The sequence below is a fragment of the Fusarium sambucinum genome, chromosome II, assembly GCF_050947815.1.
Source record: "Fusarium sambucinum isolate potato_lamoka chromosome II, whole genome shotgun sequence".
In the NCBI taxonomy this organism is placed as follows: domain Eukaryota; kingdom Fungi; phylum Ascomycota; class Sordariomycetes; order Hypocreales; family Nectriaceae; genus Fusarium; species Fusarium sambucinum.
In genome coordinates, this window is record NC_139293.1 from 939,966 (window position 1) to 962,582 (window position 22,617).

General features: G+C 46.9%; 9 protein-coding genes across 9 annotated transcripts; 4 read left to right on the top strand and 5 right to left on the bottom strand.

The window, feature by feature from the left end:
• Positions 1-308: 308 nt before the first annotated feature.
• Positions 309-2,930, top strand: FSST1_007109 (uncharacterized protein; the record flags this gene model as incomplete). Its single annotated transcript, XM_083236688.1, has 1 exon — positions 309-2,930. One exon carries the CDS (start codon positions 309-311, stop codon positions 2,928-2,930), a length of 2,622 nt encoding a protein of 873 aa, XP_083083070.1.
• Positions 2,931-3,292: 362 nt separating this feature from the next.
• On the bottom strand, positions 3,293-5,449 carry FSST1_007110 (uncharacterized protein; the record flags this gene model as incomplete). Its single annotated transcript, XM_083236689.1, has 2 exons — positions 3,293-3,643; positions 3,698-5,449. 2 exons carry the CDS (start codon positions 5,447-5,449, stop codon positions 3,293-3,295), a joined length of 2,103 nt encoding a protein of 700 aa, XP_083083071.1.
• Positions 5,450-6,702: 1,253 nt separating this feature from the next.
• FSST1_007111 (zinc-dependent alcohol dehydrogenase family protein) lies at positions 6,703-7,944 on the top strand (the record flags this gene model as incomplete). The annotated part of the gene is made up of 4 exons (XM_083236690.1): positions 6,703-7,128; positions 7,192-7,279; positions 7,343-7,697; positions 7,764-7,944. The coding sequence occupies 4 exons, from the start codon at positions 6,703-6,705 to the stop codon at positions 7,942-7,944; spliced, it is 1,050 nt and encodes a 349-aa protein (XP_083083072.1).
• Positions 7,945-10,367: 2,423 nt separating this feature from the next.
• FSST1_007112 (fungal specific transcription factor domain-containing protein) lies at positions 10,368-12,368 on the top strand (the record flags this gene model as incomplete). The annotated part of the gene is made up of 4 exons (XM_083236691.1): positions 10,368-11,124; positions 11,174-11,594; positions 11,644-11,986; positions 12,033-12,368. 4 exons carry the CDS (start codon positions 10,368-10,370, stop codon positions 12,366-12,368), a joined length of 1,857 nt encoding a protein of 618 aa, XP_083083073.1.
• Positions 12,369-12,456: 88 nt separating this feature from the next.
• Positions 12,457-13,539, bottom strand: FSST1_007113 (kinase-like domain-containing protein; the record flags this gene model as incomplete). Its single annotated transcript, XM_083236693.1, has 1 exon — positions 12,457-13,539. The coding sequence occupies one exon, from the start codon at positions 13,537-13,539 to the stop codon at positions 12,457-12,459; it is 1,083 nt and encodes a 360-aa protein (XP_083083074.1).
• Positions 13,540-14,439: 900 nt separating this feature from the next.
• FSST1_007114 (uncharacterized protein) lies at positions 14,440-15,607 on the top strand (the record flags this gene model as incomplete). Its single annotated transcript, XM_083236694.1, has 4 exons — positions 14,440-14,577; positions 14,634-14,735; positions 14,787-15,089; positions 15,140-15,607. The coding sequence occupies 4 exons, from the start codon at positions 14,440-14,442 to the stop codon at positions 15,605-15,607; spliced, it is 1,011 nt and encodes a 336-aa protein (XP_083083075.1).
• Positions 15,608-15,884: 277 nt separating this feature from the next.
• FSST1_007115 (uncharacterized protein) lies at positions 15,885-17,282 on the bottom strand (the record flags this gene model as incomplete). Its single annotated transcript, XM_083236695.1, has 1 exon — positions 15,885-17,282. The coding sequence occupies one exon, from the start codon at positions 17,280-17,282 to the stop codon at positions 15,885-15,887; it is 1,398 nt and encodes a 465-aa protein (XP_083083076.1).
• A 1,191-nt stretch (positions 17,283-18,473) lies between these two features.
• FSST1_007116 (uncharacterized protein) lies at positions 18,474-19,829 on the bottom strand (the record flags this gene model as incomplete). Its single annotated transcript, XM_083236696.1, has 1 exon — positions 18,474-19,829. One exon carries the CDS (start codon positions 19,827-19,829, stop codon positions 18,474-18,476), a length of 1,356 nt encoding a protein of 451 aa, XP_083083077.1.
• Positions 19,830-21,240: 1,411 nt separating this feature from the next.
• FSST1_007117 (uncharacterized protein) lies at positions 21,241-21,777 on the bottom strand (the record flags this gene model as incomplete). Its single annotated transcript, XM_083236697.1, has 2 exons — positions 21,241-21,375; positions 21,421-21,777. The coding sequence occupies 2 exons, from the start codon at positions 21,775-21,777 to the stop codon at positions 21,241-21,243; spliced, it is 492 nt and encodes a 163-aa protein (XP_083083078.1).
• Between the last annotated feature and the right edge of the window lie 840 nt (positions 21,778-22,617).

Here is a 22,617-nt window from a genome sequence, read left to right on the forward strand (position 1 = left end):
GTTTACATTAAGTGGGTTAAGCTAAAAGACTTGATTGGTGTAGGGATCGTCTACTCCTAACCAAGACTAGCGGCTTGGGTCCAGACCTGTTCCGACAGGGATGCAGCCAAAAGAGGCTGTCGATAGTTATCAATAGTACCATCAAGTTATAAATGGTTTGTGAAAGCTGAATCGAGCGAGAATTTAACGGATTCAGGGGTCTCTTGATGTAAATAAAATGTTTAAAAATTCTCCATTACCTTTTTTGTTTTTGCCATGTTTGTCAAGTCATTCTTTACCTTCAATCGTGACTGACAGCCTCTTCCACGATGCAGTCCAAGATCGGCGTCTTGGCCTTGGCCCTTGCTAATCTCGCTATCGCTGGTCCCTGCAAGCCCAGTCGTCCAACCACAGTGAGCAGTGACTCTCTTACCACGTCTCTTACGACCGCCGACATTTCCGAAAGCTCGACGGATGTTCTGAGCAGTGAAACAACAATCGACACCCTTTCAGTCGTATCATCTATCGCGACTACCGAAACCGAGGGCTCCACCGAGGTTTCGAAAAGTGACACCATCATCAATAGCGACACTGTCACTACTTCGGCTCCAACCAGCGACGTCCCAAGTTTGACTCCTACTATCCCCCAATCATCGACAACAACAGAAGAAGAAGTCATCATCATCACCAACTCTCTCGCAGGAGGTTCTTTTGCTAGCCGTGATCCTGACAGCCCGAGCGGTCTCAAAGACTTTGGTGCAACCGGAAACGCAGAGTTCCATTCGGGAGGATGCTATAAAGGAGACAATAGTCCTGACGATGGTTGTGCTTCATTAACTGCTGGTGAAAGCCCGGATGGCAAGAGAAGCCTTTTTGGTAGACTTGCAAGTATCTACCAGGTTATCAAGGCAGCACCACGCAGGAAGTACACCATTCAGTTTCTATACCTTGTCACCTCAATTGGCGGTTCTCAGGACTGTGTTGTGAGTGCGACATTTGGTAACAGAAAGTTCTTTTCTCTATCTGCTACTAGTGCTGGAGGTACAACCGTCAATTGGGCTAGAGTGCTTCAGCAAGTCGAGACTATCGGCCAGGACCCTACCTTTGATATCTCCTTGGAATGCTCTGGCCCTGGTTATTCATCCATCTTGGTTGACTCAATCTTCATCTCGGATAAAGTTACCCCTGAGACTATCGGTAACTACCGTCTTGAGTTTGATTCGTATACCGAACCAGAGCTTACTACTACATCATACCAACCGACCAGCCAAAGCACAAGTTCTGTGGATGCTACCTCTGCATCTGACATCACGACTACTGCATCCCATGCTATAGCATCTGATACCACTGTCCTCACGCAATCCACCTCCCAAGCTGACAAAACGACAACAGCTTCTGAATCCACGGCAACGTCCAAGTGTGCAACAGAATGCAATCTCATTGATGGCTTTCAGAATAACGACATGTGCGACCTCGTCGGCGTCTTCGTCAAAACCGATGCCATCTACGGATTCCCCGGTGACGATAATTCTGCAACCCAGCACCGCTCTAAATCCATCGTAGAGTGTGCTGAGTCCTGCAAAAAAGACATGCCAGGTTGCAAGTCAGTTGGTTTCCAGAAACTATCTGGTAGATGTTTCTTCTCCAACACCGTTGTTACTCGAGATGATATACGCGATGGACGTGACAGTCAGATGGCTGATTGGTACAACATTGAGGGATGCTTCACTTGTCTTGCTAGTGGCTGTGGTTCTGGAACGTCAGCGCCCGAGATCCCTTCCACTACTCAAGTTTCAGTGGTTTCTCATACCACCACAACCACTAAGCCCACGCAATCTATCTGCAAGCCTACATGCCAGAGAATCCAAGACTTGTCTGAACATGAGGACTGGAACTGTGGTCGTCTCTATGGCCATGCCAGCGATGGTGTCTACACCTTGCCTGGTGATGAAGAGCCTGACTGGAGCAATCACCGCTTCGACAACGTGGCTGAATGTGCCGAGGTTTGCAGGACTTTGCCTGGTTGTATTTACGTTGGGTATCAATTCGCTTCTCAAAGGTGTTTTTTCTCCAATAGAGAGATTACCGAAGTGGAAGAAGCAGGTGACAGTCATTCCGCTGATTGGAATGAGTTGAAGTGTTTTGCTTGTTCAGGCTGCGGGCTGGGTGAGAGTTCTACATCTCAGGCCCCTACACTTCAATCATCTACATCAAAGACTCCTACCAGCTTGGTCACCACTACCAAAGCGCCCCAGACAACCGGCACCTGTCACAATAACCACGGTGAAGTGTGCAAGATCAGCTCATCCGGTGTCGCAAATACTCCTTACGTCTGCATAACAGGCGGTAGTTTCTCAGGAGAAAGCTGGACTGAGCCTCGCTCCAAGTACCCTATGCAGGAAAGCCAGGAACAATGCGCTGCTATCTGCGACACACTTAAAGATTGCGAAACATCTGCATTCTGGGGTTCCGAAAACCACTGTATCTTTACATCTACTAAGATAACCACCTCCGATCTCCAGGAGCCTGATCCAAGCTATGATGATCCCAGCTTCGACCCGAAAAGTGCTGTTTGGAGTCACAAGTCTTGCTGGACATGTCCAACCTGCGTCCCCAATAACAGTCCTCTACCTAAGAGTCCTACGTGTAACTATAAGCAAGGCGACGTATGCACACGTTCGACCACTGCGACCGGCGTTTGTAACACTTCAGGATGGCTCTCGACTGGATATCACGGTATGGGTTTTGACTGGTATCCTGATCAAAGCTCGGCTGCAAAGTGTGCTGCTATTTGCAGGGCGAACAGTCGGTGCATTGGAACTAGTTACATAAATGGCCAATGTTACACAGCCGATCACGTTATTAAGCCAGGGGATGTTGTTACAAGACCGAATATCAATCATGTTTGGGATGATCCGTCTTGCTGGGATTGTCCTGGCTGTCATACTTAGGGTGCTAGTATGTACTTTTATGGGGTGCATATATCTGATAATATTTAATTATTTCTCAATTATACCAAGCGTTTTAAATAATAATGATGTTCTGGTAACTAAGATAGCCAGTAAGATATCTGATATCAGAAACAACTGTTGGCATGTGTTGGCATGTGTTGGTCTAGCTTGGGTTACTTTGCTATGATTATTGACCGGTTACAGTATTATAGTTACAAAGTTTGCAAAGAACGTAATATCAGCAAGATTTATTGTCAGTTCGCCTTGTGACTTGAGAAGCCGTTCGTTGGGTATTATATAAGATGATCTGCTTGTGACTATCCATATCTCAAATTACCATCCCTTTAGATGAGTGGTATCATCTACCTCAAAATTCTTTCCTTGAACGTTCTAGTTTGTTTGATCAGATCACTGGACTTGATGAGTTCGAATCGATGATTGCGCGTCCCTAGAGGCTTTGTTGTAGTCCAAGCCCTATACAGAAACTTATGATCTCCTTTCTTAATAGAGCTGATAGAGTTCATGTGTATGATATGTTTGGCATCCAGAATGCTGAGGATAGACCTTGGCCAATCAGCCAAGTCACCATAGTCGTCCGGGACATATCCTGCTGCGTAACGTGTTACCACTACCTGGATGGGAACGTCTGCTTGGATGGTCCCCGTTTTTGTGTACAAGTCACTTCCTGAAACCCCACGAAGTTGCACCGTATACTAAACCTGTGTCAGTTCTGTGCTCTGGTCAAACATGGGTGCACGTTGACATACCTCCTGCATGGTGCCTTCGACCTTTCTCTCCGCTACTTGCTCCGTATCTTGTGTGAGCGCTTCGCTCAGCACCTGTTTTTCACGTATTGGTTTGGGGGGGATTTGAAAATGCTGAACCAACCCGATTTCCTTGAGAAATTCGGACCAGTGCTTGCAGGTAAGACTTGCAAAGTGAATGTGCACACGAATTTGTCTCCAAGTATCTGGCCCAAGCTTTCTTTCGGCGTAGGCGATCGCATCATGTATCTCATTCCATTTTAGTAAGGGGTGTTCATCAAGAGTATTTGCTACCAGCAGCAGAACAAATTTCGTCTTTGGTTTTGTCGCCCAGAATGTTGGTCTAAGGCAATACCTTTCACCAACCATCTTGCGTGGTTGACATGTCACAAAGGTAAATCTCGAATGAGTGAATTCCTCGTGATCCGTACGTAGAACAGCTTTCAGAATCGTGTCTGGAACAGGCAAATTGAGGATCAAGTTGCCGAAAACTTCGTTGATACCATACGCAATTCTATACACCCACTCCGGTGAGAGGTCCTCTGTTTGTGCGACTGGTTTCTTTTCTTCAGACCTTTCAAGAAGTAGGTGTGAGGGGTTGGATGACATATCGTCGTTGCTTATACTTGTATCTGTGTGGACTTCTTGAACCGTCTGCGTTGGAGTAGGTGGAGAAGATGGTGTTCGACTTCCTTCGGGTGCATTAACGTAATCCGTAGACTTGGGCCTCGTAGGACGCAGATGTATCACTAGTGTACTTGCAATGTCAGGAGTTGGTTTGAGATCGAATTGCAATGTCTGAGAACCCAAGGAAGGTTGCTGCTGGACCAAACTCGGCCTGGACCATATTTCCGTGTCTGATGCTTGCGCAGTCTCAACAAAAGCGCCGCCGATCAAGGGCTTCCGTTTGACCATTTTAGCAAATGACGACTTAATAGCAGAATCAGCGTCGTCTTTCGTTTTGCAGACGGCGGTATCGTAAGCCGTAGATGTTGAATGAGAACCTTGACTGGCCTTGACGTTGTCCTCACTCTTTGAGTTCCGGATAGGAAGATCAAATGTGTTTGAGGCCTGTGAAATCTCTTCGCCCTCATCTATGAATGAAAGGGCTTTTGAGCTTCCGCGGTCACTAAACCCGCCATCAACATCGAGTGTCGATTCTGTATAAGTTGCCATATCTTCTAGAAACTTCTGCAGGACATAGTCATTCGGTGCAGTGGCTGTTGCAGGGAGTCGGGCTTGAAGCCGCGCAATCTCTTCGAGAATCTGGGAAGTATCGTCTTTAATAGCGGCTGTATCATTAAGGATTTTCGTAGTGTCGGTCTTAATGTCTTTTGTGACAGTCAAAGTGAGCATATCCAGTGCTAGCTCCAGTGCAGATTTATGAGCTTCTAGACTTGATCTCAACTTTTCCATGTCGCCTTGGCCATTGAGTACCCACGCGGCCTTGTTTCTGACCTTTCCGTCCCCATATTTGGTTATGCATGTCTGGACTTCGATAACGACCGAGTTGCAATTTGTCACGATACCGGACACGTGACGCTGGATTGTGTCGGGAAATGGCTTTGTGTCGTCTTTCGCGTCCTCTTGGATAAGCTCAAGAACTGTTTGGAGGGAATGCAGCTCGCGTGACACGCGGTCCAAATCGCTGCGAGCTTCTCTACAGCTTCGCACGAATGAAGTAATGGACAAAGTTAAGGTTCCGATGGTAGTTATGAGACTAGCGCATCCAGACGCGATTGAGAGAGGATCCATTGTGAAGGTTGAGATGGAGAAAATGAATGTCAGACCCGAATTGAGTCGCGTTAATGAAGCTGCCTTATTGGTCATGTTGTTTGCGGCTGAGTCTAGACACGACACTATTGGTTGTTGGTTTCAGCTGGCCATGAACCAGGGCAGGCAGCTTGGTATTTTTATCTAGACCTTGTCTCCATACTCAGCTTTGCATTCTCGCCACGCTTGATAGCTGCCTTAATAGGGTTGGAGTATAACTTATCCGGAAAGTCTTCCTTGCCGATTACAATGCCTGGCATTATGCTCAGCATATAGATATATAGATATTTATTAATAACTTGGATAAGACTAAGAACGCCTTGGCAAATGCTTGAGTGTTAGAATAAATACCGAATAAAAGTATTTTTTTTTATCTTAGAAGTCGAAATATTCAGGGCTTTAATCGAGTTAACGTGATGGTTCTTGCGACTAAGAAAGGCAGTAAAAAGTTTATTTGAGAATCAACAGGGTAGTAGGTTAAATGCTAAAGTTAGGGTATATGTTTTAATTGTAGGCATATTAAACACGACTATAACCACCAGAGAACTCGAGATCTCGTCTAGGTTTTCTTTTCTGTGTCAGTGCTTCAGCTTTCTGGGGTTGTAACCTCTGTTTTCGGAGATGTAGATCTCATTTTTGGGAGGCTCATAAGCTATCAGCCATCCAATCAAAAACAAGTATTATTTACAACGATGTTGCTGTCATTAGTAAGTTTCTTCTAGCCGGGGTTGCCGAAATACTGGGGCTTGAGTCAAGATGGTTAGACGCATCCATATGAGATGGGGCTAGTGATTTACTATGTACTGCTCATCCCCCAACCTATTTTTGACTTCTAGCCTCTGTCTTCACTCCGTTTCCTTCCCTTCCCTCCCATTTCCTTTGTCTTTTACATAGCTATATCAGGGAGTTAATAGTTAACATCTACGTAACATATGCTTTTTACCTAAACAATTATAAATGTCTAATTTAACTTGTCGCCACATTGGCATTTGGTTCTAGCGTATTCCCTGTCCTCGGACAATAAAAGAACCCGTTGATTTCCTTTCTGGTAGTTTGATAATCTCAGTATCATGTAACGTTGATGGCTTTAGTGGCTTGCTAATCAATCTGTGATGAGCGGGGCTTTCGACCTCGGCCTTTTGTACCTGGTCATTATATAAAGCAATCATCTCTCTTCAAATCCCATTCCCACTATTCTACAAGCCTACCTCGTCCACTATCCATTCTTCCTTGAAATGCCTATTCCTGAGACTTACAAAGCGTTCAGACGCACCACTGGCGATATCCCCAGGACCATCAGCCCATCCACGGAAAAGCTGTCACAAGAGCTTGGGCCTCACGATGTCCTCCTCAAGATCCATGCCGTCTCCCTCAACTTCCGTGATGTTGCCATGATTAATGGGCGCTACCCGGTTGAGGTGATTGATCGTGGTGTTCCATGTTCTGATGCAGCCGCTGAGGTAGCTGCAATCGGCAGTGCGGTGAAGGATTTCGCCGTTAGCGACCACGTCTCTGTCATTTTTGATCTCGGTCGTCTAACTGATAACGATGACGCGCCGCCTCAGGCACTGGGCGGCGATGTTGATGGCGTTCTTCGTGAGTACGCCATTTTCGAGGATAAGTACATCGTGAAAATACCCAAGAACCTATCATGGGAAGAGGTTCGTCATATCTCTCAAACTACAAATCTCGAGCCATTTTACTCATAGAATATCGAACTGCAGGCAGCTACTATTACGTGCGCTGGAGTAACGGCTTGGACCTCTTTGGATGGCCTCAAAACAGAAAACCCAAGAAGTGCCCTTCTGCAAGGTTCGTGCTCTATATTTAAAGGCCTCTTGATGGTCGTAGACAAACCACTGACTGTATAACCAGGTACTGGAGGCGTCAGCTTGTTTGCTCTACTGATCTGCCTCGCTGCGGGCATTCGACCCATCATTACGTCTTCATCGGAAAAGAAGCTTGAAGATATTCGAAAGCTGGGCGCTGATGTCCGTACCATGAATTACAAAACCGTCGCTGACCAAGCCGCGGAAGTCCAGCGCCTCACTGACGGCAAGGGCGTTGATTTTGTTGTTAATAATACCGGGCCAGGGTCCATCCCGGAGGACATCAGCTTCTTACGACGACGAGGCGGTCTCGTCTCTCTCGTTGGATTCCTGGCCGGGATAAATGGCGACTGGGATCCAAGTGCCATTATGGGATTGATGCAAAAGAGCGCAAAAATCAAGTAAGTGATCATGCCTTCAAGGCTTGTGCCCGTCAAAAGTCTTTTTACTAACGACAAGTTCGATAGGGGCATCGCTGTGGGATCAAAAGATGACTACGAGAGCCTGAATCAATTTCTGTCAGAAAAGAATGTGTCCCTCACTCCGCTTGTTGACCGAGTCTTCTCATTCGATGAGTCAGCGGCTGCGTTTGACTACCTGTACTCAGGAAGCCATGTCGGCAAGGTTGTCATCAAGGTGCAGGACTAGATATTTCTTTGTCCGAACATAAAAATATTTGAAACTTGATTTGAACATACTGGCAATAAATCACGATATTCAGTAGAAAGATCCAGAAGCTTTTGCCGTGGTTATAATTCTGATCACAAAAGCTAGAATCATAGTCCTTCGAGCTGTCCGTGTCTCGTAGCAATTGTCACTGGTTTGACTTTGAGACAAGTTTGTAGGTGCCTGATAATAGTGTCAACTTTCACTGCACGAAAAATTATCATCTCAATCACAGCCATCTCAATCACAGCCATTTCATATAACTATCTCTATAACCATGCTACATCATAGAGTCCACAGGGTAAGGTCAGTAGCAAACCCAGAATATAGTTTTTAATTGTAGGCATAACTATCACATACGACCATACCTATCAGAGAACTCGGGATCCCGTCCGCTCTCCCATAGATAAGCTGGTAAGGGGCGGATTAGTAGTTGGGTCGGTGACGACCAGCGAATCCCCGCTGTTGTATGTTTTTGCCTTTTTGTTGTCATCACAGTACCTTTTTATTAACTCTATTGGGCTAGTTCACTGTGGGACATGTGTCTCGCCTTTTAATCTTTCCAATTCACTAGGACAGTTAGGTTTAACGTCGAAAATCGTCAGATTGTATAAAAGAATACATTAATATAAAGATCAATAGCCCAATCCCTAGCTTTCCCTGAGAATTAACTATATCGCCGCCACATTCTTGTGTTAAACATGAACTAATAGAATAGACTAATGCATTGCACAAGTTGCATTACTCCACCTGGCATTCACCGCAGACTTTGCCCTTACGATCAATGAGTTCAAAACGGGAACAATAACGATTGTCTTTCCCGTACTCATCGTCGATCATCTTAACCAGTTTAGCGATCGATGTTGATGGGGTATCATTATCAAGATAGAGCTGGATGACTTCGATGCCGCTCAGAATACGTAAGACCCTCAGTCTAGGTATCTCAAAACAGAGATTTAAGTTCATGATTAGCTTCTTTATCGAAGCTAATTGTCGCCCATAGCCACGTGCCAACTCTATGATGTTATCCTCGTTGAGATCCCACAGAGTTTTTGGACGATAGGGAACGTCATCCTCGTCGAGATCCCACACAGGTTCTGAAACATAAAGAGCGTCAAGAGTCGGATTTAAATAGAGCTACCATTCGATGTGATGGTGATGACGGACCAGAGTGAAGTGCTTGAGTGTATGAGTCCGAGACTCAGCACATACAGATAAAGCAACTGGATATCGATCATGCTTGAGCACTTGTCTAGTTTCGCCTGTGTCAAGCCAATTTGGCATGCTTCCGAGGATCTGAAGTTTGCTGAATCTCTCATAGGTGTTATTATCGTAAAAAAGCATACCCATCTGAGCATCAATGAGACGAGGTCCAGTCCAAGTTGCCTCCCAGATTAACAGACGGACTTCGGGTGGAAGATTGTTGAAGCTGAGTGGGCGCGTTCGCTGACGAGAATGATGATATGAATGCTGTAGTGAATCATCGCCAAATGCAAGGGGCGGCTGATGTGGGTTGAGTGATGTTATGGGTTGCGCAGGTCTGGCAAGCAACTCTCCAAAACACTGCCGCTTATGTGGGCGTTCGGTGTCCATTTCAGATCCTTGAAGATTTCGCTTTCTGGCGGACCGAGTGCCGAGATGATTTCACCGATTCGCTACTTGTTCCGGATGTGTGACTGGGATTAATTGACTGTGTCTTTGACAAGTGGTTGATCAAGTTTGGAAGAGGGAGGAGTCGATGTGGTCTCTAAGGCTGGGCAGATGCTTCTTTTATAAGTTACTGATAGTATGGAGTTCAATTAGTGACCGTATGAGTTATGCCTATGTTAGAAAACTAGTCTTGAGAGAAACCTTGACTTGATAATTATCAAAACTTTAATCTGCGTAGAAGTTTTAACCTTTATTAAGAACCTTATAGAAATCGAGAAGGCGAGAGCTTGAGTATTCAAATTAAATAAAACAAGTGCGGCTAAAATTAACTATACAATAATTCAAAGTGTGAAAGTGTAAGATAGAAGGTATCCAGTTGAAGAAACTCTGATGAAGTGGTCAGGAATGCTTTGTATCTTTTAGTGGATGTGATTGGTCAGGTTGGCTGTGACGATGACCTGTGTTGGGCTAGAACGATACACTTTACCTGTGTTGGGCTAGAACGATACACTTTACCTGTGTTGGGCTAGAACGATACACTTAGTAGATGCATAAACAATGACAAAGCATGTCCGATCCCGCTCACGTCATGTGTGTCAGATCTGATTCACTTCAAGATCGACTGAGTATGCGTCAACAAACTACAAGGCCAGTCATATTGACTAATTTATAATAATGTTCAGATAACCTTTGTTTGGATATGGTATCTATTGTTTTACTATACGGGTGAGGGATTCCTCGTTCATGTATTCATGATGGCTTCTGGCTACACAGGCGACTTTATCGGCGACTACATCGGGACACCAGACAAAAGAGACGATTCAATGTCCATAGACAGCCCTCCAGTGAAGCCTTCATTCTTCGGTGTTACAGGCCATAACGAAATCTTTGAAGAAACAAAGAACTACCTCTCGAAACTCGACGCTTTTAGCATTAACCCCGAAGACACATGCATCTCACAGTCGAATTGCACGATCAAGTTTAAAGATCTACCTACCAACATACAGCATGCTAGCCTTGCGGTTCTTGGATGTGTTCTTGGCCCTTGCTACGATCGTTTGGTAGCGCATAAAACGAAATACGAAAACCGGCTCTGGTCGAATCTTACAGTTCCTGCGATTATCCGATCACTCGAATCGACATTTGGATCACATTTAGAAACGGAGAAAATCAACCTTGAGACTATAGCTGAGCGTGTGTGCAACAACACCATTCGACCCTTTCGAGATATCGAGAACAGCCAGGAGTGGGCCGATCAGCTTTGCGGCCAAAACCTACGATGGGAGTCCATTGCCATGCTTTGGAGTGTGTTGCGACGCATACCTAATTCTTTCGAGCCTATGGAACTTTATAAACTCCATATTCTTGAGAGTGGAACATCGAACAAGGCAGCTCTAGCCTTCTTGAGGCAAGGTATCTCGCTTGCGCGCTATTTCACGCTGGCAAATGTTATGATTCTTGATCTATTACAACAAAAGACTATCATGGAATCCATGATCATCGGCGACGCAAGTGAGTCAGTCCTTTCCCTTTCGAAGATGGATACTGATGAGCCACTCAGGTTTGGCTGTCTGGAACTCCCATGGAGAGGCTGTGACGATGATGACATACCTGGGCGTTCACGCACAGAGGAACATAGTACCATACACGCCAACACTGTCTTCAGAGCACAAGAGGCGTATTTTCGGACGGATTTATAATCTCGATAAAGCTATCGTCGCTTTCACAGGCAGGCCTCCGCTTCTATATCCTCGATACTGCTCGACACAGATGCCGCTGGATTTGAGTGACGAGGACCTTCTATCCGGTGGTGCCGCGCTCGAGCGAGCAGTAGCCAAGTTGACACCAGGTGGTTGGAATACACATGGGGGTGTTTACCCATCGGGATTCTGTCGAGCTGCGTATCAAGTATCCGTGATACTCAGCGAAATTCTTGATATCGCTCTAGCTCCTACCCCAAACACAACTCTAGAGACACTAAGGTACCAAAATCTTTCGTTATTGAAAGTAGATCGCTGACTGACCTACCAGGAATCTAAAATACCGGGCACTCAACGTTATCGCCCAGTTTCCGAAACATCTAATCTATGACCCCGACGACCCTCACGATCTACCCCTTCCACAAGCCGAGCCTGCATCCCACGAGAAAGATCTGTCTGATCCTCCAGTTGAGGCGAACGCTATACCTTTGCGGATATTTTCCCGTCTGACGCATCTGCAGAATATGTTTCTCCTTGAGAGGTTGTTTCTGCAGTATGGTGCCCTGGATGAAGGCGATGTGCTCCTTGTTTCGTTTGAGATGATTTCGCTTACGTTACTCTTCTGGACACACAAGGACAAGTTTCGGGATATCCGACGCGACTTTGAATGGATGGTGAGTGAACTTTCTATGACTCACAAGACAATGCTGACTTCTTTAGTTGATGGCGTTCGCTGTTCCGGGTGGCGGCATTCTATGTCAAGAGCTTCTTCAGCCAACGTTCCAAGGACGACATCCGAAAGACACCCGCTTAAGCCGATCGAGTATTGTACAGAAGTTGAGTTTGTTAGTCGGCTTCTTGGACTGGGTTCATCCTTCGGCACCCAATGGCGATCTTTGTGCGAGTTGCAAGACTGTCATACAGCGAGTGTTAGACTATCATCTCAACGATGCGGTGAACGAGCTTGGATCTCTGGAGCACTTCAGTTCAGGTTTATCTGGACGTTTGAATTTCAAGTTTGAATTGTTGAATACGTTTGAGTGGCTTAATACATGATAGAGACAGGAATAAGTTTCTATTCGTCATAGATTTCGTTGCCTGCAACCCGTCCCTTCTAGTGATATTATAGATGTCATAAATACAATTACTTGTCATCCGGCAACGATTCAACAATCTCTATCGCCTTGTGATCGACAATTGCAGCACCGTAGCGCTCGCACATGGCAAAGACACGCTCCTTCGGCTGCAACGCGTATGGAGTCAAGATCCAACCCATTCCCGACATCATCGACTTCGAATACTCTTTCATGACCTCCTCATCCTTGATCGAGAGTGACGGACCACCAAACCGAGCCAGTGCCTCAAGGTAATGCTCCACAATAGCCATCTCATACGCCCTTCGATCATCTACCGTCAAAGCGCCGACGATAAAATAGGCCAGATCATGGAATGGTGACCCAATGTGGAAGGTTTGCCAGTCAAGGAAGCGCGGGTTACCAGCTTTGTCGGAATACGTGTTGCCAGTATGCGGATCACCATGGATCAGGGATATGAACTTTGGGTTCTTTGTCGCAAAATGCTTCTTTATCGCCGAAACGGTACGCTCCCGAGAGTTCTTGATGACATCAGGGCACGGCGGTCGATCAGCGCCGTGAATTTGATCGTCCCACATCCCGGCGAGAGCCATGACCATACCTTCATACGAAGGCGTGATCCAGGGATACTTCTCAGAGGAGTAACCCCAAGTGCTCGCATGCAGCGCAGCCAGCTGATCGGCGCCAGCTTTGAGTCTCTCGACAGGCCATACATCCTGTGGGTTTCCGAACGTGAATCCAGACTGGTTCAAATCCTCCATGACAAGGATACCCTGCTCTTCTGACACTCCCGCCCACCATATCTTAGGAAGCAATATGTGGTTCAAATTTGGTGCCACGAGGCTGAAGAAACGGGCTTCATTCGTGTATGCGGCTATGAGCATGTCTCTGTATCCCTCTGCCGCCATCATCGCAGGGTTAAACCCTCCTTTCAGGCAAACATGCTTTGGCCGGTCCAACTCATCATTGTCGTCTTGGTACTCAACGGTGAAGAAGAGTTTGCTGGCTGTAGCGTTGAGCACACTTCGGGTGAGTTCGGCAGATTTGACATCATGACCGAGGACTTTGCTGAGCCAAGACGCTGTTACTTGGTCGGGGGTGGTAGGGAGAGGATGTATGTCGGAAGCTGTCATTTTGAAGAATATTGAAACTGTCAGAAAGATATTGTGAGCACAACCAACAAAACTCACTTGCATTTGTTATTTTATACGTGTGCAGTCTCGCTTGAGATGCCGGCATGTAGTGACCCCTGCGGTATGTTGCATTGAAGCGAGTGTTGTGGGCTCCATACCAGGTGCCAGTAAGTCGTTCGTAATGTCGAAGCTTGTACGAAATCCACCAGGATACGTGGTTCAATTCGAGTGTTGGTCGAAGTCTTGTTGGTTCCTAAATCCCTCAAGGAAATTAATGTCGTACGTCGGGACGTCGACGGGGCATCCACCTGACACGAATAGACAGTATCCATAATCGACGGAAGCTCACCCGGAAGGTTATTGCAAGGTTACAATGTTATGTAGTAGCCGTTGGTAGTTTGCAGCCCATGCTTTTTGTTGGTTTGCCCTTGTCATTGTTAGCCAACCCCCGCAAAAATTAGGATGACCCCTGCAAACAAGGGACAAAGTCAACAACACTCTTCACAACCAACACATTGTCATTTCTTCAAGATGGCAGAGAAGCGGCAGCCTTGAATCGGTTAGTCGCCTCGTTTTCTAACTGCCTGCTCTAATGGGTAGCAGAAAGGTTGGTCTGGTAAGTCATAGGGTACAAAAATAAGTGGTCTAAGAACTCTAGTCCAAGGAGCATGAACTGACCTACTAATTTCGTCTCTTATGCTTCCAGGAGTCAGCTTTTCTGATATTCTGAGGCTGATCAACTGCATGCATGCCTTGCATAAATCTCAGCATCGACAGGAGATGATCGAGATGATCGAGTGGATTCCATCCGCGCCGCACAATCGAAAGGTACTTCACCCGTTCACTTCCCATTTTACCTTTTCTTTTCGCCTTCTCACCATTAACTCCCTTGTAGATGAAATGGGCGTTAGAGACAGTTACTATCCGCTGGTAATCGCCTGTTTGGTGGTGGACGGCGTTGCCGTTGGCTTGAGACTATGGGTTCGAAGTGTCAAGAAAGCCATCGGCTACGACGACGTTGTTATGCTTCTTTCACTGGTAAATACTGTTCTGTTTTTACCTCCTTATCCGCATCAAATACTGATTACTCTTAGGTCGGCTTTATTATCTTCTGTGCCATGGAACTTCAGGCGATACGATACGGCATTGGAGCCACCGTGATGAAAGACAGCTTTGACCCTATCAAGGCAGCAATGGTACGTCTTCACTTTTCCTCCTTCTACCACTGGCATACTGATATGTCTCAGTTCTTTACAACAGCTCAAATCGCCTATATCCTCACGACCGGCCTCTCGAAACTCGGCGTCGGCCTTGTCCTCTTCCGCCTCGCGAAAGGCGCCAACATGAGAGCAGTCCGAATTATTCTTATCATCTCTATGGTGGTAGTCACACTATGGTGCCTGGTCACGACCCTGATATTCGGCCTGCAGTGCCGTCCACTCTCCGTGGCCTGGGGCGTCGGAGAGGGTAAATGTCTTTCAACGTCTGTTCTTGGAACCACCGGGCTTGCACTATCCGGTATGGACGTCACCATCAGCTGGTTCTATGCGGTACGGATGTCTCTTGCTCACTACCCGCCACCACTAACCCCCATCTATAGCTACTTCCCGTCTACATGCTCTACAAAACCCAGCTTCGCCTAAAGATCAAGATCATGATCATGGTTCTGCTCGGCCTAGGTGCCGTCAGCTCCATTGCTATCATCGTCCGTATCAAGTACCTCGTTGGCTTGAGCAGGCTCACATCAGCCTCGGGAGGTCTCGCTACTCAAGATGCAGTCGAAACTACTCTCGAAGGGACAATCTATTCCATTATTGAGATTGCCCTTAGCATACTTGCGGCTTCGTTGACGGCGCTTCGGCCACTACTGATGAAGATTCCCGGTTTCGGAGATGGCCCTTCCCAGCCCGCACTGGGCTCTCCGATCACATTCGGGCAAGGAAGTGATAGCAAAGGACCTTCTTATCGACTTGACGATAGAGACATATCTGTCGCCGATAGCCAGGAGAACATTGTGCCTACACGTCCACTGACGTCCGATTCATCTGTTGTTACAGCGCATAAGTAAAGGGGTCCTTATACAGATACACAGATACATCGTGCCTCCGGCCGCAGGTAACAACGTATTCCAGCTGTATTACTGTGCAATTACTAATTCAATACAACTTAACAGGTCCACTATAGCACCTTTAGGGCTCAGACTAGCACAAGAATAGTTCAACCAATGCAGAGCTGCAATCACTAAACTGTCAATTTGGTCCACTACCTAACAACTACTTCAACTTGAATCATTTCAGCCAATTATTCCATCACCTTCTTCCTTAGTTTGGTCGTTAATCATTCAATCATTCGTCCTTCTTGCTCCCATCCTCCCCCTCGGGCTCCTCCCCCTTGTCCTCCAATCCAGCTCTCTGAACCGTCTCCAGCTCCCCTTTGTCCTCCTGCCCATCAAACTGGATCGTCTCTAACTCTGGCTGCTCCTCTTCCACGACACCATTCATACTATCAGCCCCATACATGAACAATTCTTGCTCCAGCAGGGACCGAATCACCACCTGGGCCTTCAGCTCCTTTGTAAGCTTTTCATTCAGCTCATCCCCATACTTCTGCCGACTAGTTCGCTCATCATCGCTCAAGGTAGCCGGTGTCTGGCGGCCACGCCCCTTGCCCATGAAATCAGGTGCAAGATACTTTCGATGTTTGTTTGACGATCTGGTCACTTCATCCATGGCAGTTTGGTTGAGACCGAGGATATTGTCGATGCCGAACGAATGAGGATCCTCTAGCGCCTGCACCGCTATACCAAACGCAATCGACAAGATAGGCCCAACGCCCGGAACCATGCCAAGAGCAGTGTCAACGAGCCGTATGACGAGGTCTCTGAGAAATGTTGATGGTTCATAGGGTCGCCAGCCAACTTCGACTCCAAAGGTTGCACTGAGGATGCGGGCAAAGTCAATGTCCCGGAAGAAATCGGGATGGTGAATGACTTGAGGAGAAATGGAGTTCCAATCTGCCCACGACGTTGAACTCACGACCAAGTCATCGCGTCGGTTCTTGGACTGGAACAAGCGATAATCCGGGTTGCGAAGTTTATGAGGGATGGTCAGGTAGGCAATGATGTCGGGCACATGGAAACCCCAAGTGGCACCATCGATCCGGCCAAGACCGGCGTGCGACGTAACGGGATACCGGGTGGCGAAGCCGCCGTTGACGTCTGTGATTTGTACATTCTCCCTGTGTCTGAAGTCGATGACAACATAGGTACACAGGTTGTCGAACGCCTGGTCCGTCCGCTGCACGACCGGAAAGTAGATGGCTCTAAGAGGGATCGTAGCGTCGATCCAAAGCCATTCGGTATCGCGCCTCTGGATCTGGATGGGACGAAGGATGTACTTACGCGGGCCACCTCCTCTGAGATCACGGCATTCATTCCAGTTGAGACTGTTTGGGTGACTGTGCACGGCTGTCATGCGTCGAGGGTTCTTGTCTCTGCTTTCACCTACCCAGAATCTATCCCAATCGCCGTAGCGCGTATTGTTAATTCCTTGAGCAGTTCCATGTCTCCATTGCGACCTCTGGTGAGACCTGCTTTGACTACCAGTTGTGACCCAGCCATTCCAGTAGTACTCGACTAGGATATGGTTGTAGAAGTGTCTCTCATTCTCGGCGCTCCATCCGTGAGGGTATCTGAGGGACTGTCTAACAAAGTAGCACTCGCCTTCAGGATAGTAGGATGCCATGATGATAGATTGAGTACATGTGAAGTTTGATGATGGCTGGAGTTGATGGGATACCTGTGAATCAGACGGAGAGAAGCCTTGATATACTTGATCAGTCCTCTATGAGCTGACAAGTGCCGAGGTTGTCGTTTTCTCCGGTCAGTATTCTATGCATCTGGGGTCACTCAAACCCCGCGCCAAGGCGAGAACGAGAATAACGGTATTGTACTGCTTCTTGACCGTTTCATGCAGTGTTATACTGTGCCTCTTTCCCCGCACGTATTGACGAAGCATTTCTCGAGCTCTGAGACAAATCATCATACAAGTTGACTAATATCTTGTCCGACTGTAATATTGGTGTTCAAGGTGGTGTAGTCGGTCCGAATTGTGATTGACAATCAACCTGCCATCGTCGGTTTGCGTCACTACGACGTTCGCCATCTCCTCTTTGACTTGCTTGCTTGAGTCGTGCGACAATCACGTCCAGTGAAACCTTTGATCTTTGTTATACGGCAGCTAGCCAAAGCAAATCATTGTAGTCATTCTTCCTATTTGAGACTGCCTTGTGTCCAGTTATCATGGTAGTAGTGTCAGCGTTACAAGAGTTGTGATGGTTTTGTACACGAAGCGGCACCTTCCCCGCCTTCTTACAGTGGATTACATTTGCATCGAATGAGCTGCTTGAAACACTGAACACCGCGGTGGATCTTTGTTGACTTGATACAGGCCAGTGACTTACTGTAGAATTTGTTGTCTGATAGGAGATTGGAACTGAATGTTGAACGTGAAGACTATCACGTGCTGGATCACATGATGACATCATACACGTGCACACCTCTTCTGTCTGCAGCCCTTTAACTTGGATCTCCAATCAATCAATTCATCTTCTCATCACTCTCACTCTCAATACTGAACTGCTTTGAATCTCAAAAGTAACGAGTTTATTGATGTCTGCCTTGACAGCTCAAAGGATGAGCATCATGAAGATTACCAAGAAAGAAAACCAAGGGGCAATGTCCAATCTTTCCTACGCCCCGTAATGAACGAACGAACGTTACCCAGCGATTATGACCGCTACCACATTTCTTCCGATACCGGTGCCAGCTCGCATCCATACTCGATACGTTAAGAGGCTTCTTTGACGTCGGCGACCCTGATAGCCAAGGGACAACCATCAGCAGCAAGCCCCTCTCCATGATGAATAGCATGATGTTAGTCATCTAGTGATGAACCGGCGCGTAGCAGGTTCACTGCGCTTACAATGCATCTTTTTTTCCAATCAAGAAACCACGAAGCCATTGCCTCAGTAGCCCAATCCTTGACATTGGTGGTTTCAATCAATAGGATCGCGTCACGAGCATAGTTAACTGCTTCCAAAGAACCCATGTTTTGATCACGAATTCTTTCGAAGAGTAAGTTGCAACCAGATTTGAGATCTTCTGCGCTATCTGTTGCACGTGCACGTTGCCACAGAAAGTTTACTTCAAGACATTTATTCGAGTCAGATTGTCTGATGAGATCGATGGCGTTGTCCAGATGTTCAGTTTTTTCGTCTGCTTGCCACTTTGCCCACTCAAGCCTTGCCAAATTTGACATGATTGTCTTTTGCATCTTGGTATTGGTAGGCATTCTGGAGTGTGCATTGTTGAGGAGCTTTGTGGCTTCTTCCAAGTGCGCTGGATTTTTGTCGTGACGATACAGTGAGAACAGTCTGCCACCCATTATCACCATGAGGTTGGTATAGGATTCATCTTTCGAGCTAATTGTGTTCAAAGCCTTTCGAGTTGCTGTAACGGACTGCCGCATGTCATCGACCCAGTCTTGTCCAGTTTGTCTATTGTATCGATACTCGTAGCGTGACGCTTGGTCTGCAAAGGACTTTCCTTGATCATCATGAATCTGCATTTTTTCCATATCTGTGGCTAAATTGAGACAAGATTCCGGCAGCTCTCCCACGACTGATCTGATGTCATCCAAGGCAGCGGCTCTGGGATGAACCTGAGTCTTGTGGATTTCGCAAGAAATCATGAGCAATCGGCTTACGAAGGTGTCGTAGTTCTCATCGGTTCTGGCTGAGGCCTTGATGACATCCTCTATATGTGATCTGGCAAGCGCGAGGTCATCATGGCTTTCTGTCAATCGCCCTCGACGGTATAGCATATCGGCTAGGACACCTAGGGAGTACCAGTATTGTCGGTCTCGCTCAAGAATCTTTTCCGTAGCGGTACTCAGACGTTCTATGTCTTTGTCAAGCTCTTTGAAATGGTTCTGTGTCTGATGGTACACCCCAACGAATGTGTCCAAAGATTCTGGCTCCCGGTAGTCTGTTACCAGGTAGTCTGTCATCAGGATCGTGTTTTTCTGAGGAATGCTGACCATGATAGGTGATTGCTTTGCAGAAGCTGTTGATACGATATCAGGGCATAAGGGATGCTTTGGAGATAGCAATGCTGCGATCTGAGGGTATATAGCTTTACCGACTGAAGGGTTGAATGGATTGAGGGCCAGTGTTGTCTCTCGTTGGCAAATTGCATTTTCAATTGCTTCGCGATTGCCGTTGTGATTCATCTTGGCGTTGTGTCACGTTCGAAGTTTGGGTTGGTAATTGTAAAGGACAAATGTAATAGGGTTGATAACAGAATGTATTGTGCAGTAGCTGGCACTGATGGACTTGAGCAGTCCAGTTCGGGATCTTATTCCCATCTTATACTTGAAGTAGGTCTGCAAGGCGCGACCAACATATAAAGCTGTTGGTGATGCGAAAGCTGTAGGTATTGCACAGAGCTAACCACTTTTAGCTCGCTTCTGAAAGCCACCTGCTGGTCTAATGTGATTGCCTCACTATCAACATCACAACCTTGCAGGCACCAAAGCCAACAAATACTTGAAAGACATGTTGGGAGCGAAAACGCCACACATCATGCTCTTTTTCCATTTTTCGTAGGTGACAAGTCTAATGATCCTCCCACTCTCCAACACAAGATAAAATCCGGTGTGCAAGGATGAATGCCAGGGTTCGGCGCATAACAAACTAATTCTACATGTCAGATCACTAATGCAGCCGCATCAGGGGAGAGTCAAACGTTGCATGGTTCTTATTGCTTTTTTTTCGAGCAAACATGGCAACACCATTCTCTTCACATCACCAACAACGTGTGATGGAATCAATATACACCCTGTAATATGACAATGCACAACACAGAGCCCAACAACGTTGTTTTCTCCAGATGCGAAATCTTTTCTCTTACCCCGAGAGAAAAAGACTCCGCAATCTTGCATGCCGTGACAATTAAGCTCCGACCCGCAAAATGGAGAGTGCGACGTCAATAGATGTTACTTTATCGAAACACGGCGGTACCAGAAACGTTGACCGCCAGGAACATAAGAGATTAAATTACCAGGTCAATTTATCATACTCAGACTATACTTCTTAGGCTATTTGTTTTTGTCGTCTCAAGGTTCAAGGTCAATTCTTCTGCTACCCACTAGCTTGAGCACTTCTCTTGCGTAGGTCACAGAGCTTAAGAACTGCTAGTCGGTGGGCATCCCCGTAGTTTCGTCTGATCGCCATTCAAACATCTACTCCCTGTTTTAGGGTAGGCGGAAGCGCTTTAGGATTTAATTAGCTTTATTCTCAATTACCTGATTCGCCCTCTTTCAGCTACATCCCCAAACGGGGAGCATGCTTCTGCTGTAGTTCTGTTCTCTCACGGTTGATGAACTGGCTGATCTCCCTCTGGGGAACTGCTGTCATTCTTTAATAGTGCGCCGCCATCCTACAATGCTTAGTAGCCGGCAGAAACATCGGGTTCCAGATTTTGAGTGTCTTGTTTGAATACTGGCTCAACTCTTCTTGAGTCTCGTCGTCCGCGGTTCACTTTTGCTTCTGTTGGCCGGGTGCAGACATGTTCAAGAATGAGACCTGGTGTGTGGTTCTGTGTATCGATCATCTGTTTTGATATCGTTTGTAGATTCGAACTCAAGTTTCCACTTGGGGTTGGCGTGATGCGGTCGGCATCTGCTGTGAATGAGGAACATCGCATTGGAGTGACAGACTTTTGGTGAGACTGGGGATGCCAAACAGTGTGATGCCAGGGAATACGGTAGATGTTCCCTAATAACTGTGAGTCGAACTGTTGAATTATATGAACAGGCATACCGGGGCATGCGATCGATTTGGAGAAGGCTCAGCATCGAACTTGAAGTCGTAAATGTGACGAATTTCTTCGATTGGACGGACACCATCCCATTGATGACCTCGCGGCAGATCTGGGATCTTTTGGGGGCGCAAACAAGTTCGCCTTGATACACCAACTACTCGCTTGATCATACCCAAGGCCCTTATGTCCGGACATATTTGGGTAGCCTTTCCAGTAGATAGTTTTCCCAAGTTCTCATTCTCATTCTCTGAGTCCTCTGTCAATTCGGTGCTGAGATTGGCATTATTTGAATGCTGGGCAGGCTGAGTGGTGATATCTGCAGAACCATTAGGGTAATCAGGGTTGTTGATGAGCATTTTCTTGTTGGTTCGGTCGTAGTACAAGGTCGCGTGCGACTGGAACAGATCTTGGACAAGAGGAATTCGTACGTAAACGCCTACTCATCTAGAGTCAAGGCGTTCGAGTTGATTTCCGATGGATGTCGTGTTTTGGAAAGAGTCCATCGTCGCGCTGAACATCCCACACATATAACTGTTGTACATCATGTGCGGCTCTGCCTACTCCCTTGAGCCGTTGTGTCTTGGGAGTATGCATCGTAAAACCCTTCCTTGATTTCCACCTAACCGCCATAGCATCACCGGCAACATGGCCCCATGCGAGACTGTCGCCGACACTTCTCTCGAGGAGGCTTACTGAATCCGTCCAGCTGTTCCAGGTTCTCATCTTTGAGGGAGGGAGGGCAAGCGGCGGATAGTAGTCGTGGATGAAATGAGGAGGAGTCGGACGTCTGTATTAACCTACATTCATACGTCAATTATTATATATGCCCGCGTCTTCGCAAAGCGCCGTTCATACCGTAAGGATGGATAAGAGTCCAATTGCGGTTGTGATTCTTGACCGTACGAATGAGGCAAGACCACGGCAACTTGGTGATAGGCTTGCTGTTGTGCAAAATCCGCGTCTCTGCCTTCCTTCAGGTAGTCGTATTTCGGGAGTTGCATCGTAGATCCTTCAGTAGCGACAACCGTGGCTTCCCTCGAGACCATCGTCGACAGCGTTGCGAAGGTGCTAACTGTAGCCGCCCACCATCCTCGAGCTCTTATCTCGGTGCGAAGGATGGTAGAATGGCGCAGATGTGCCTGGGATAAGTGTTTTCGTTTCTTCCTCTTTCGCCCAGACCTTCTCAGTTTCCTCTA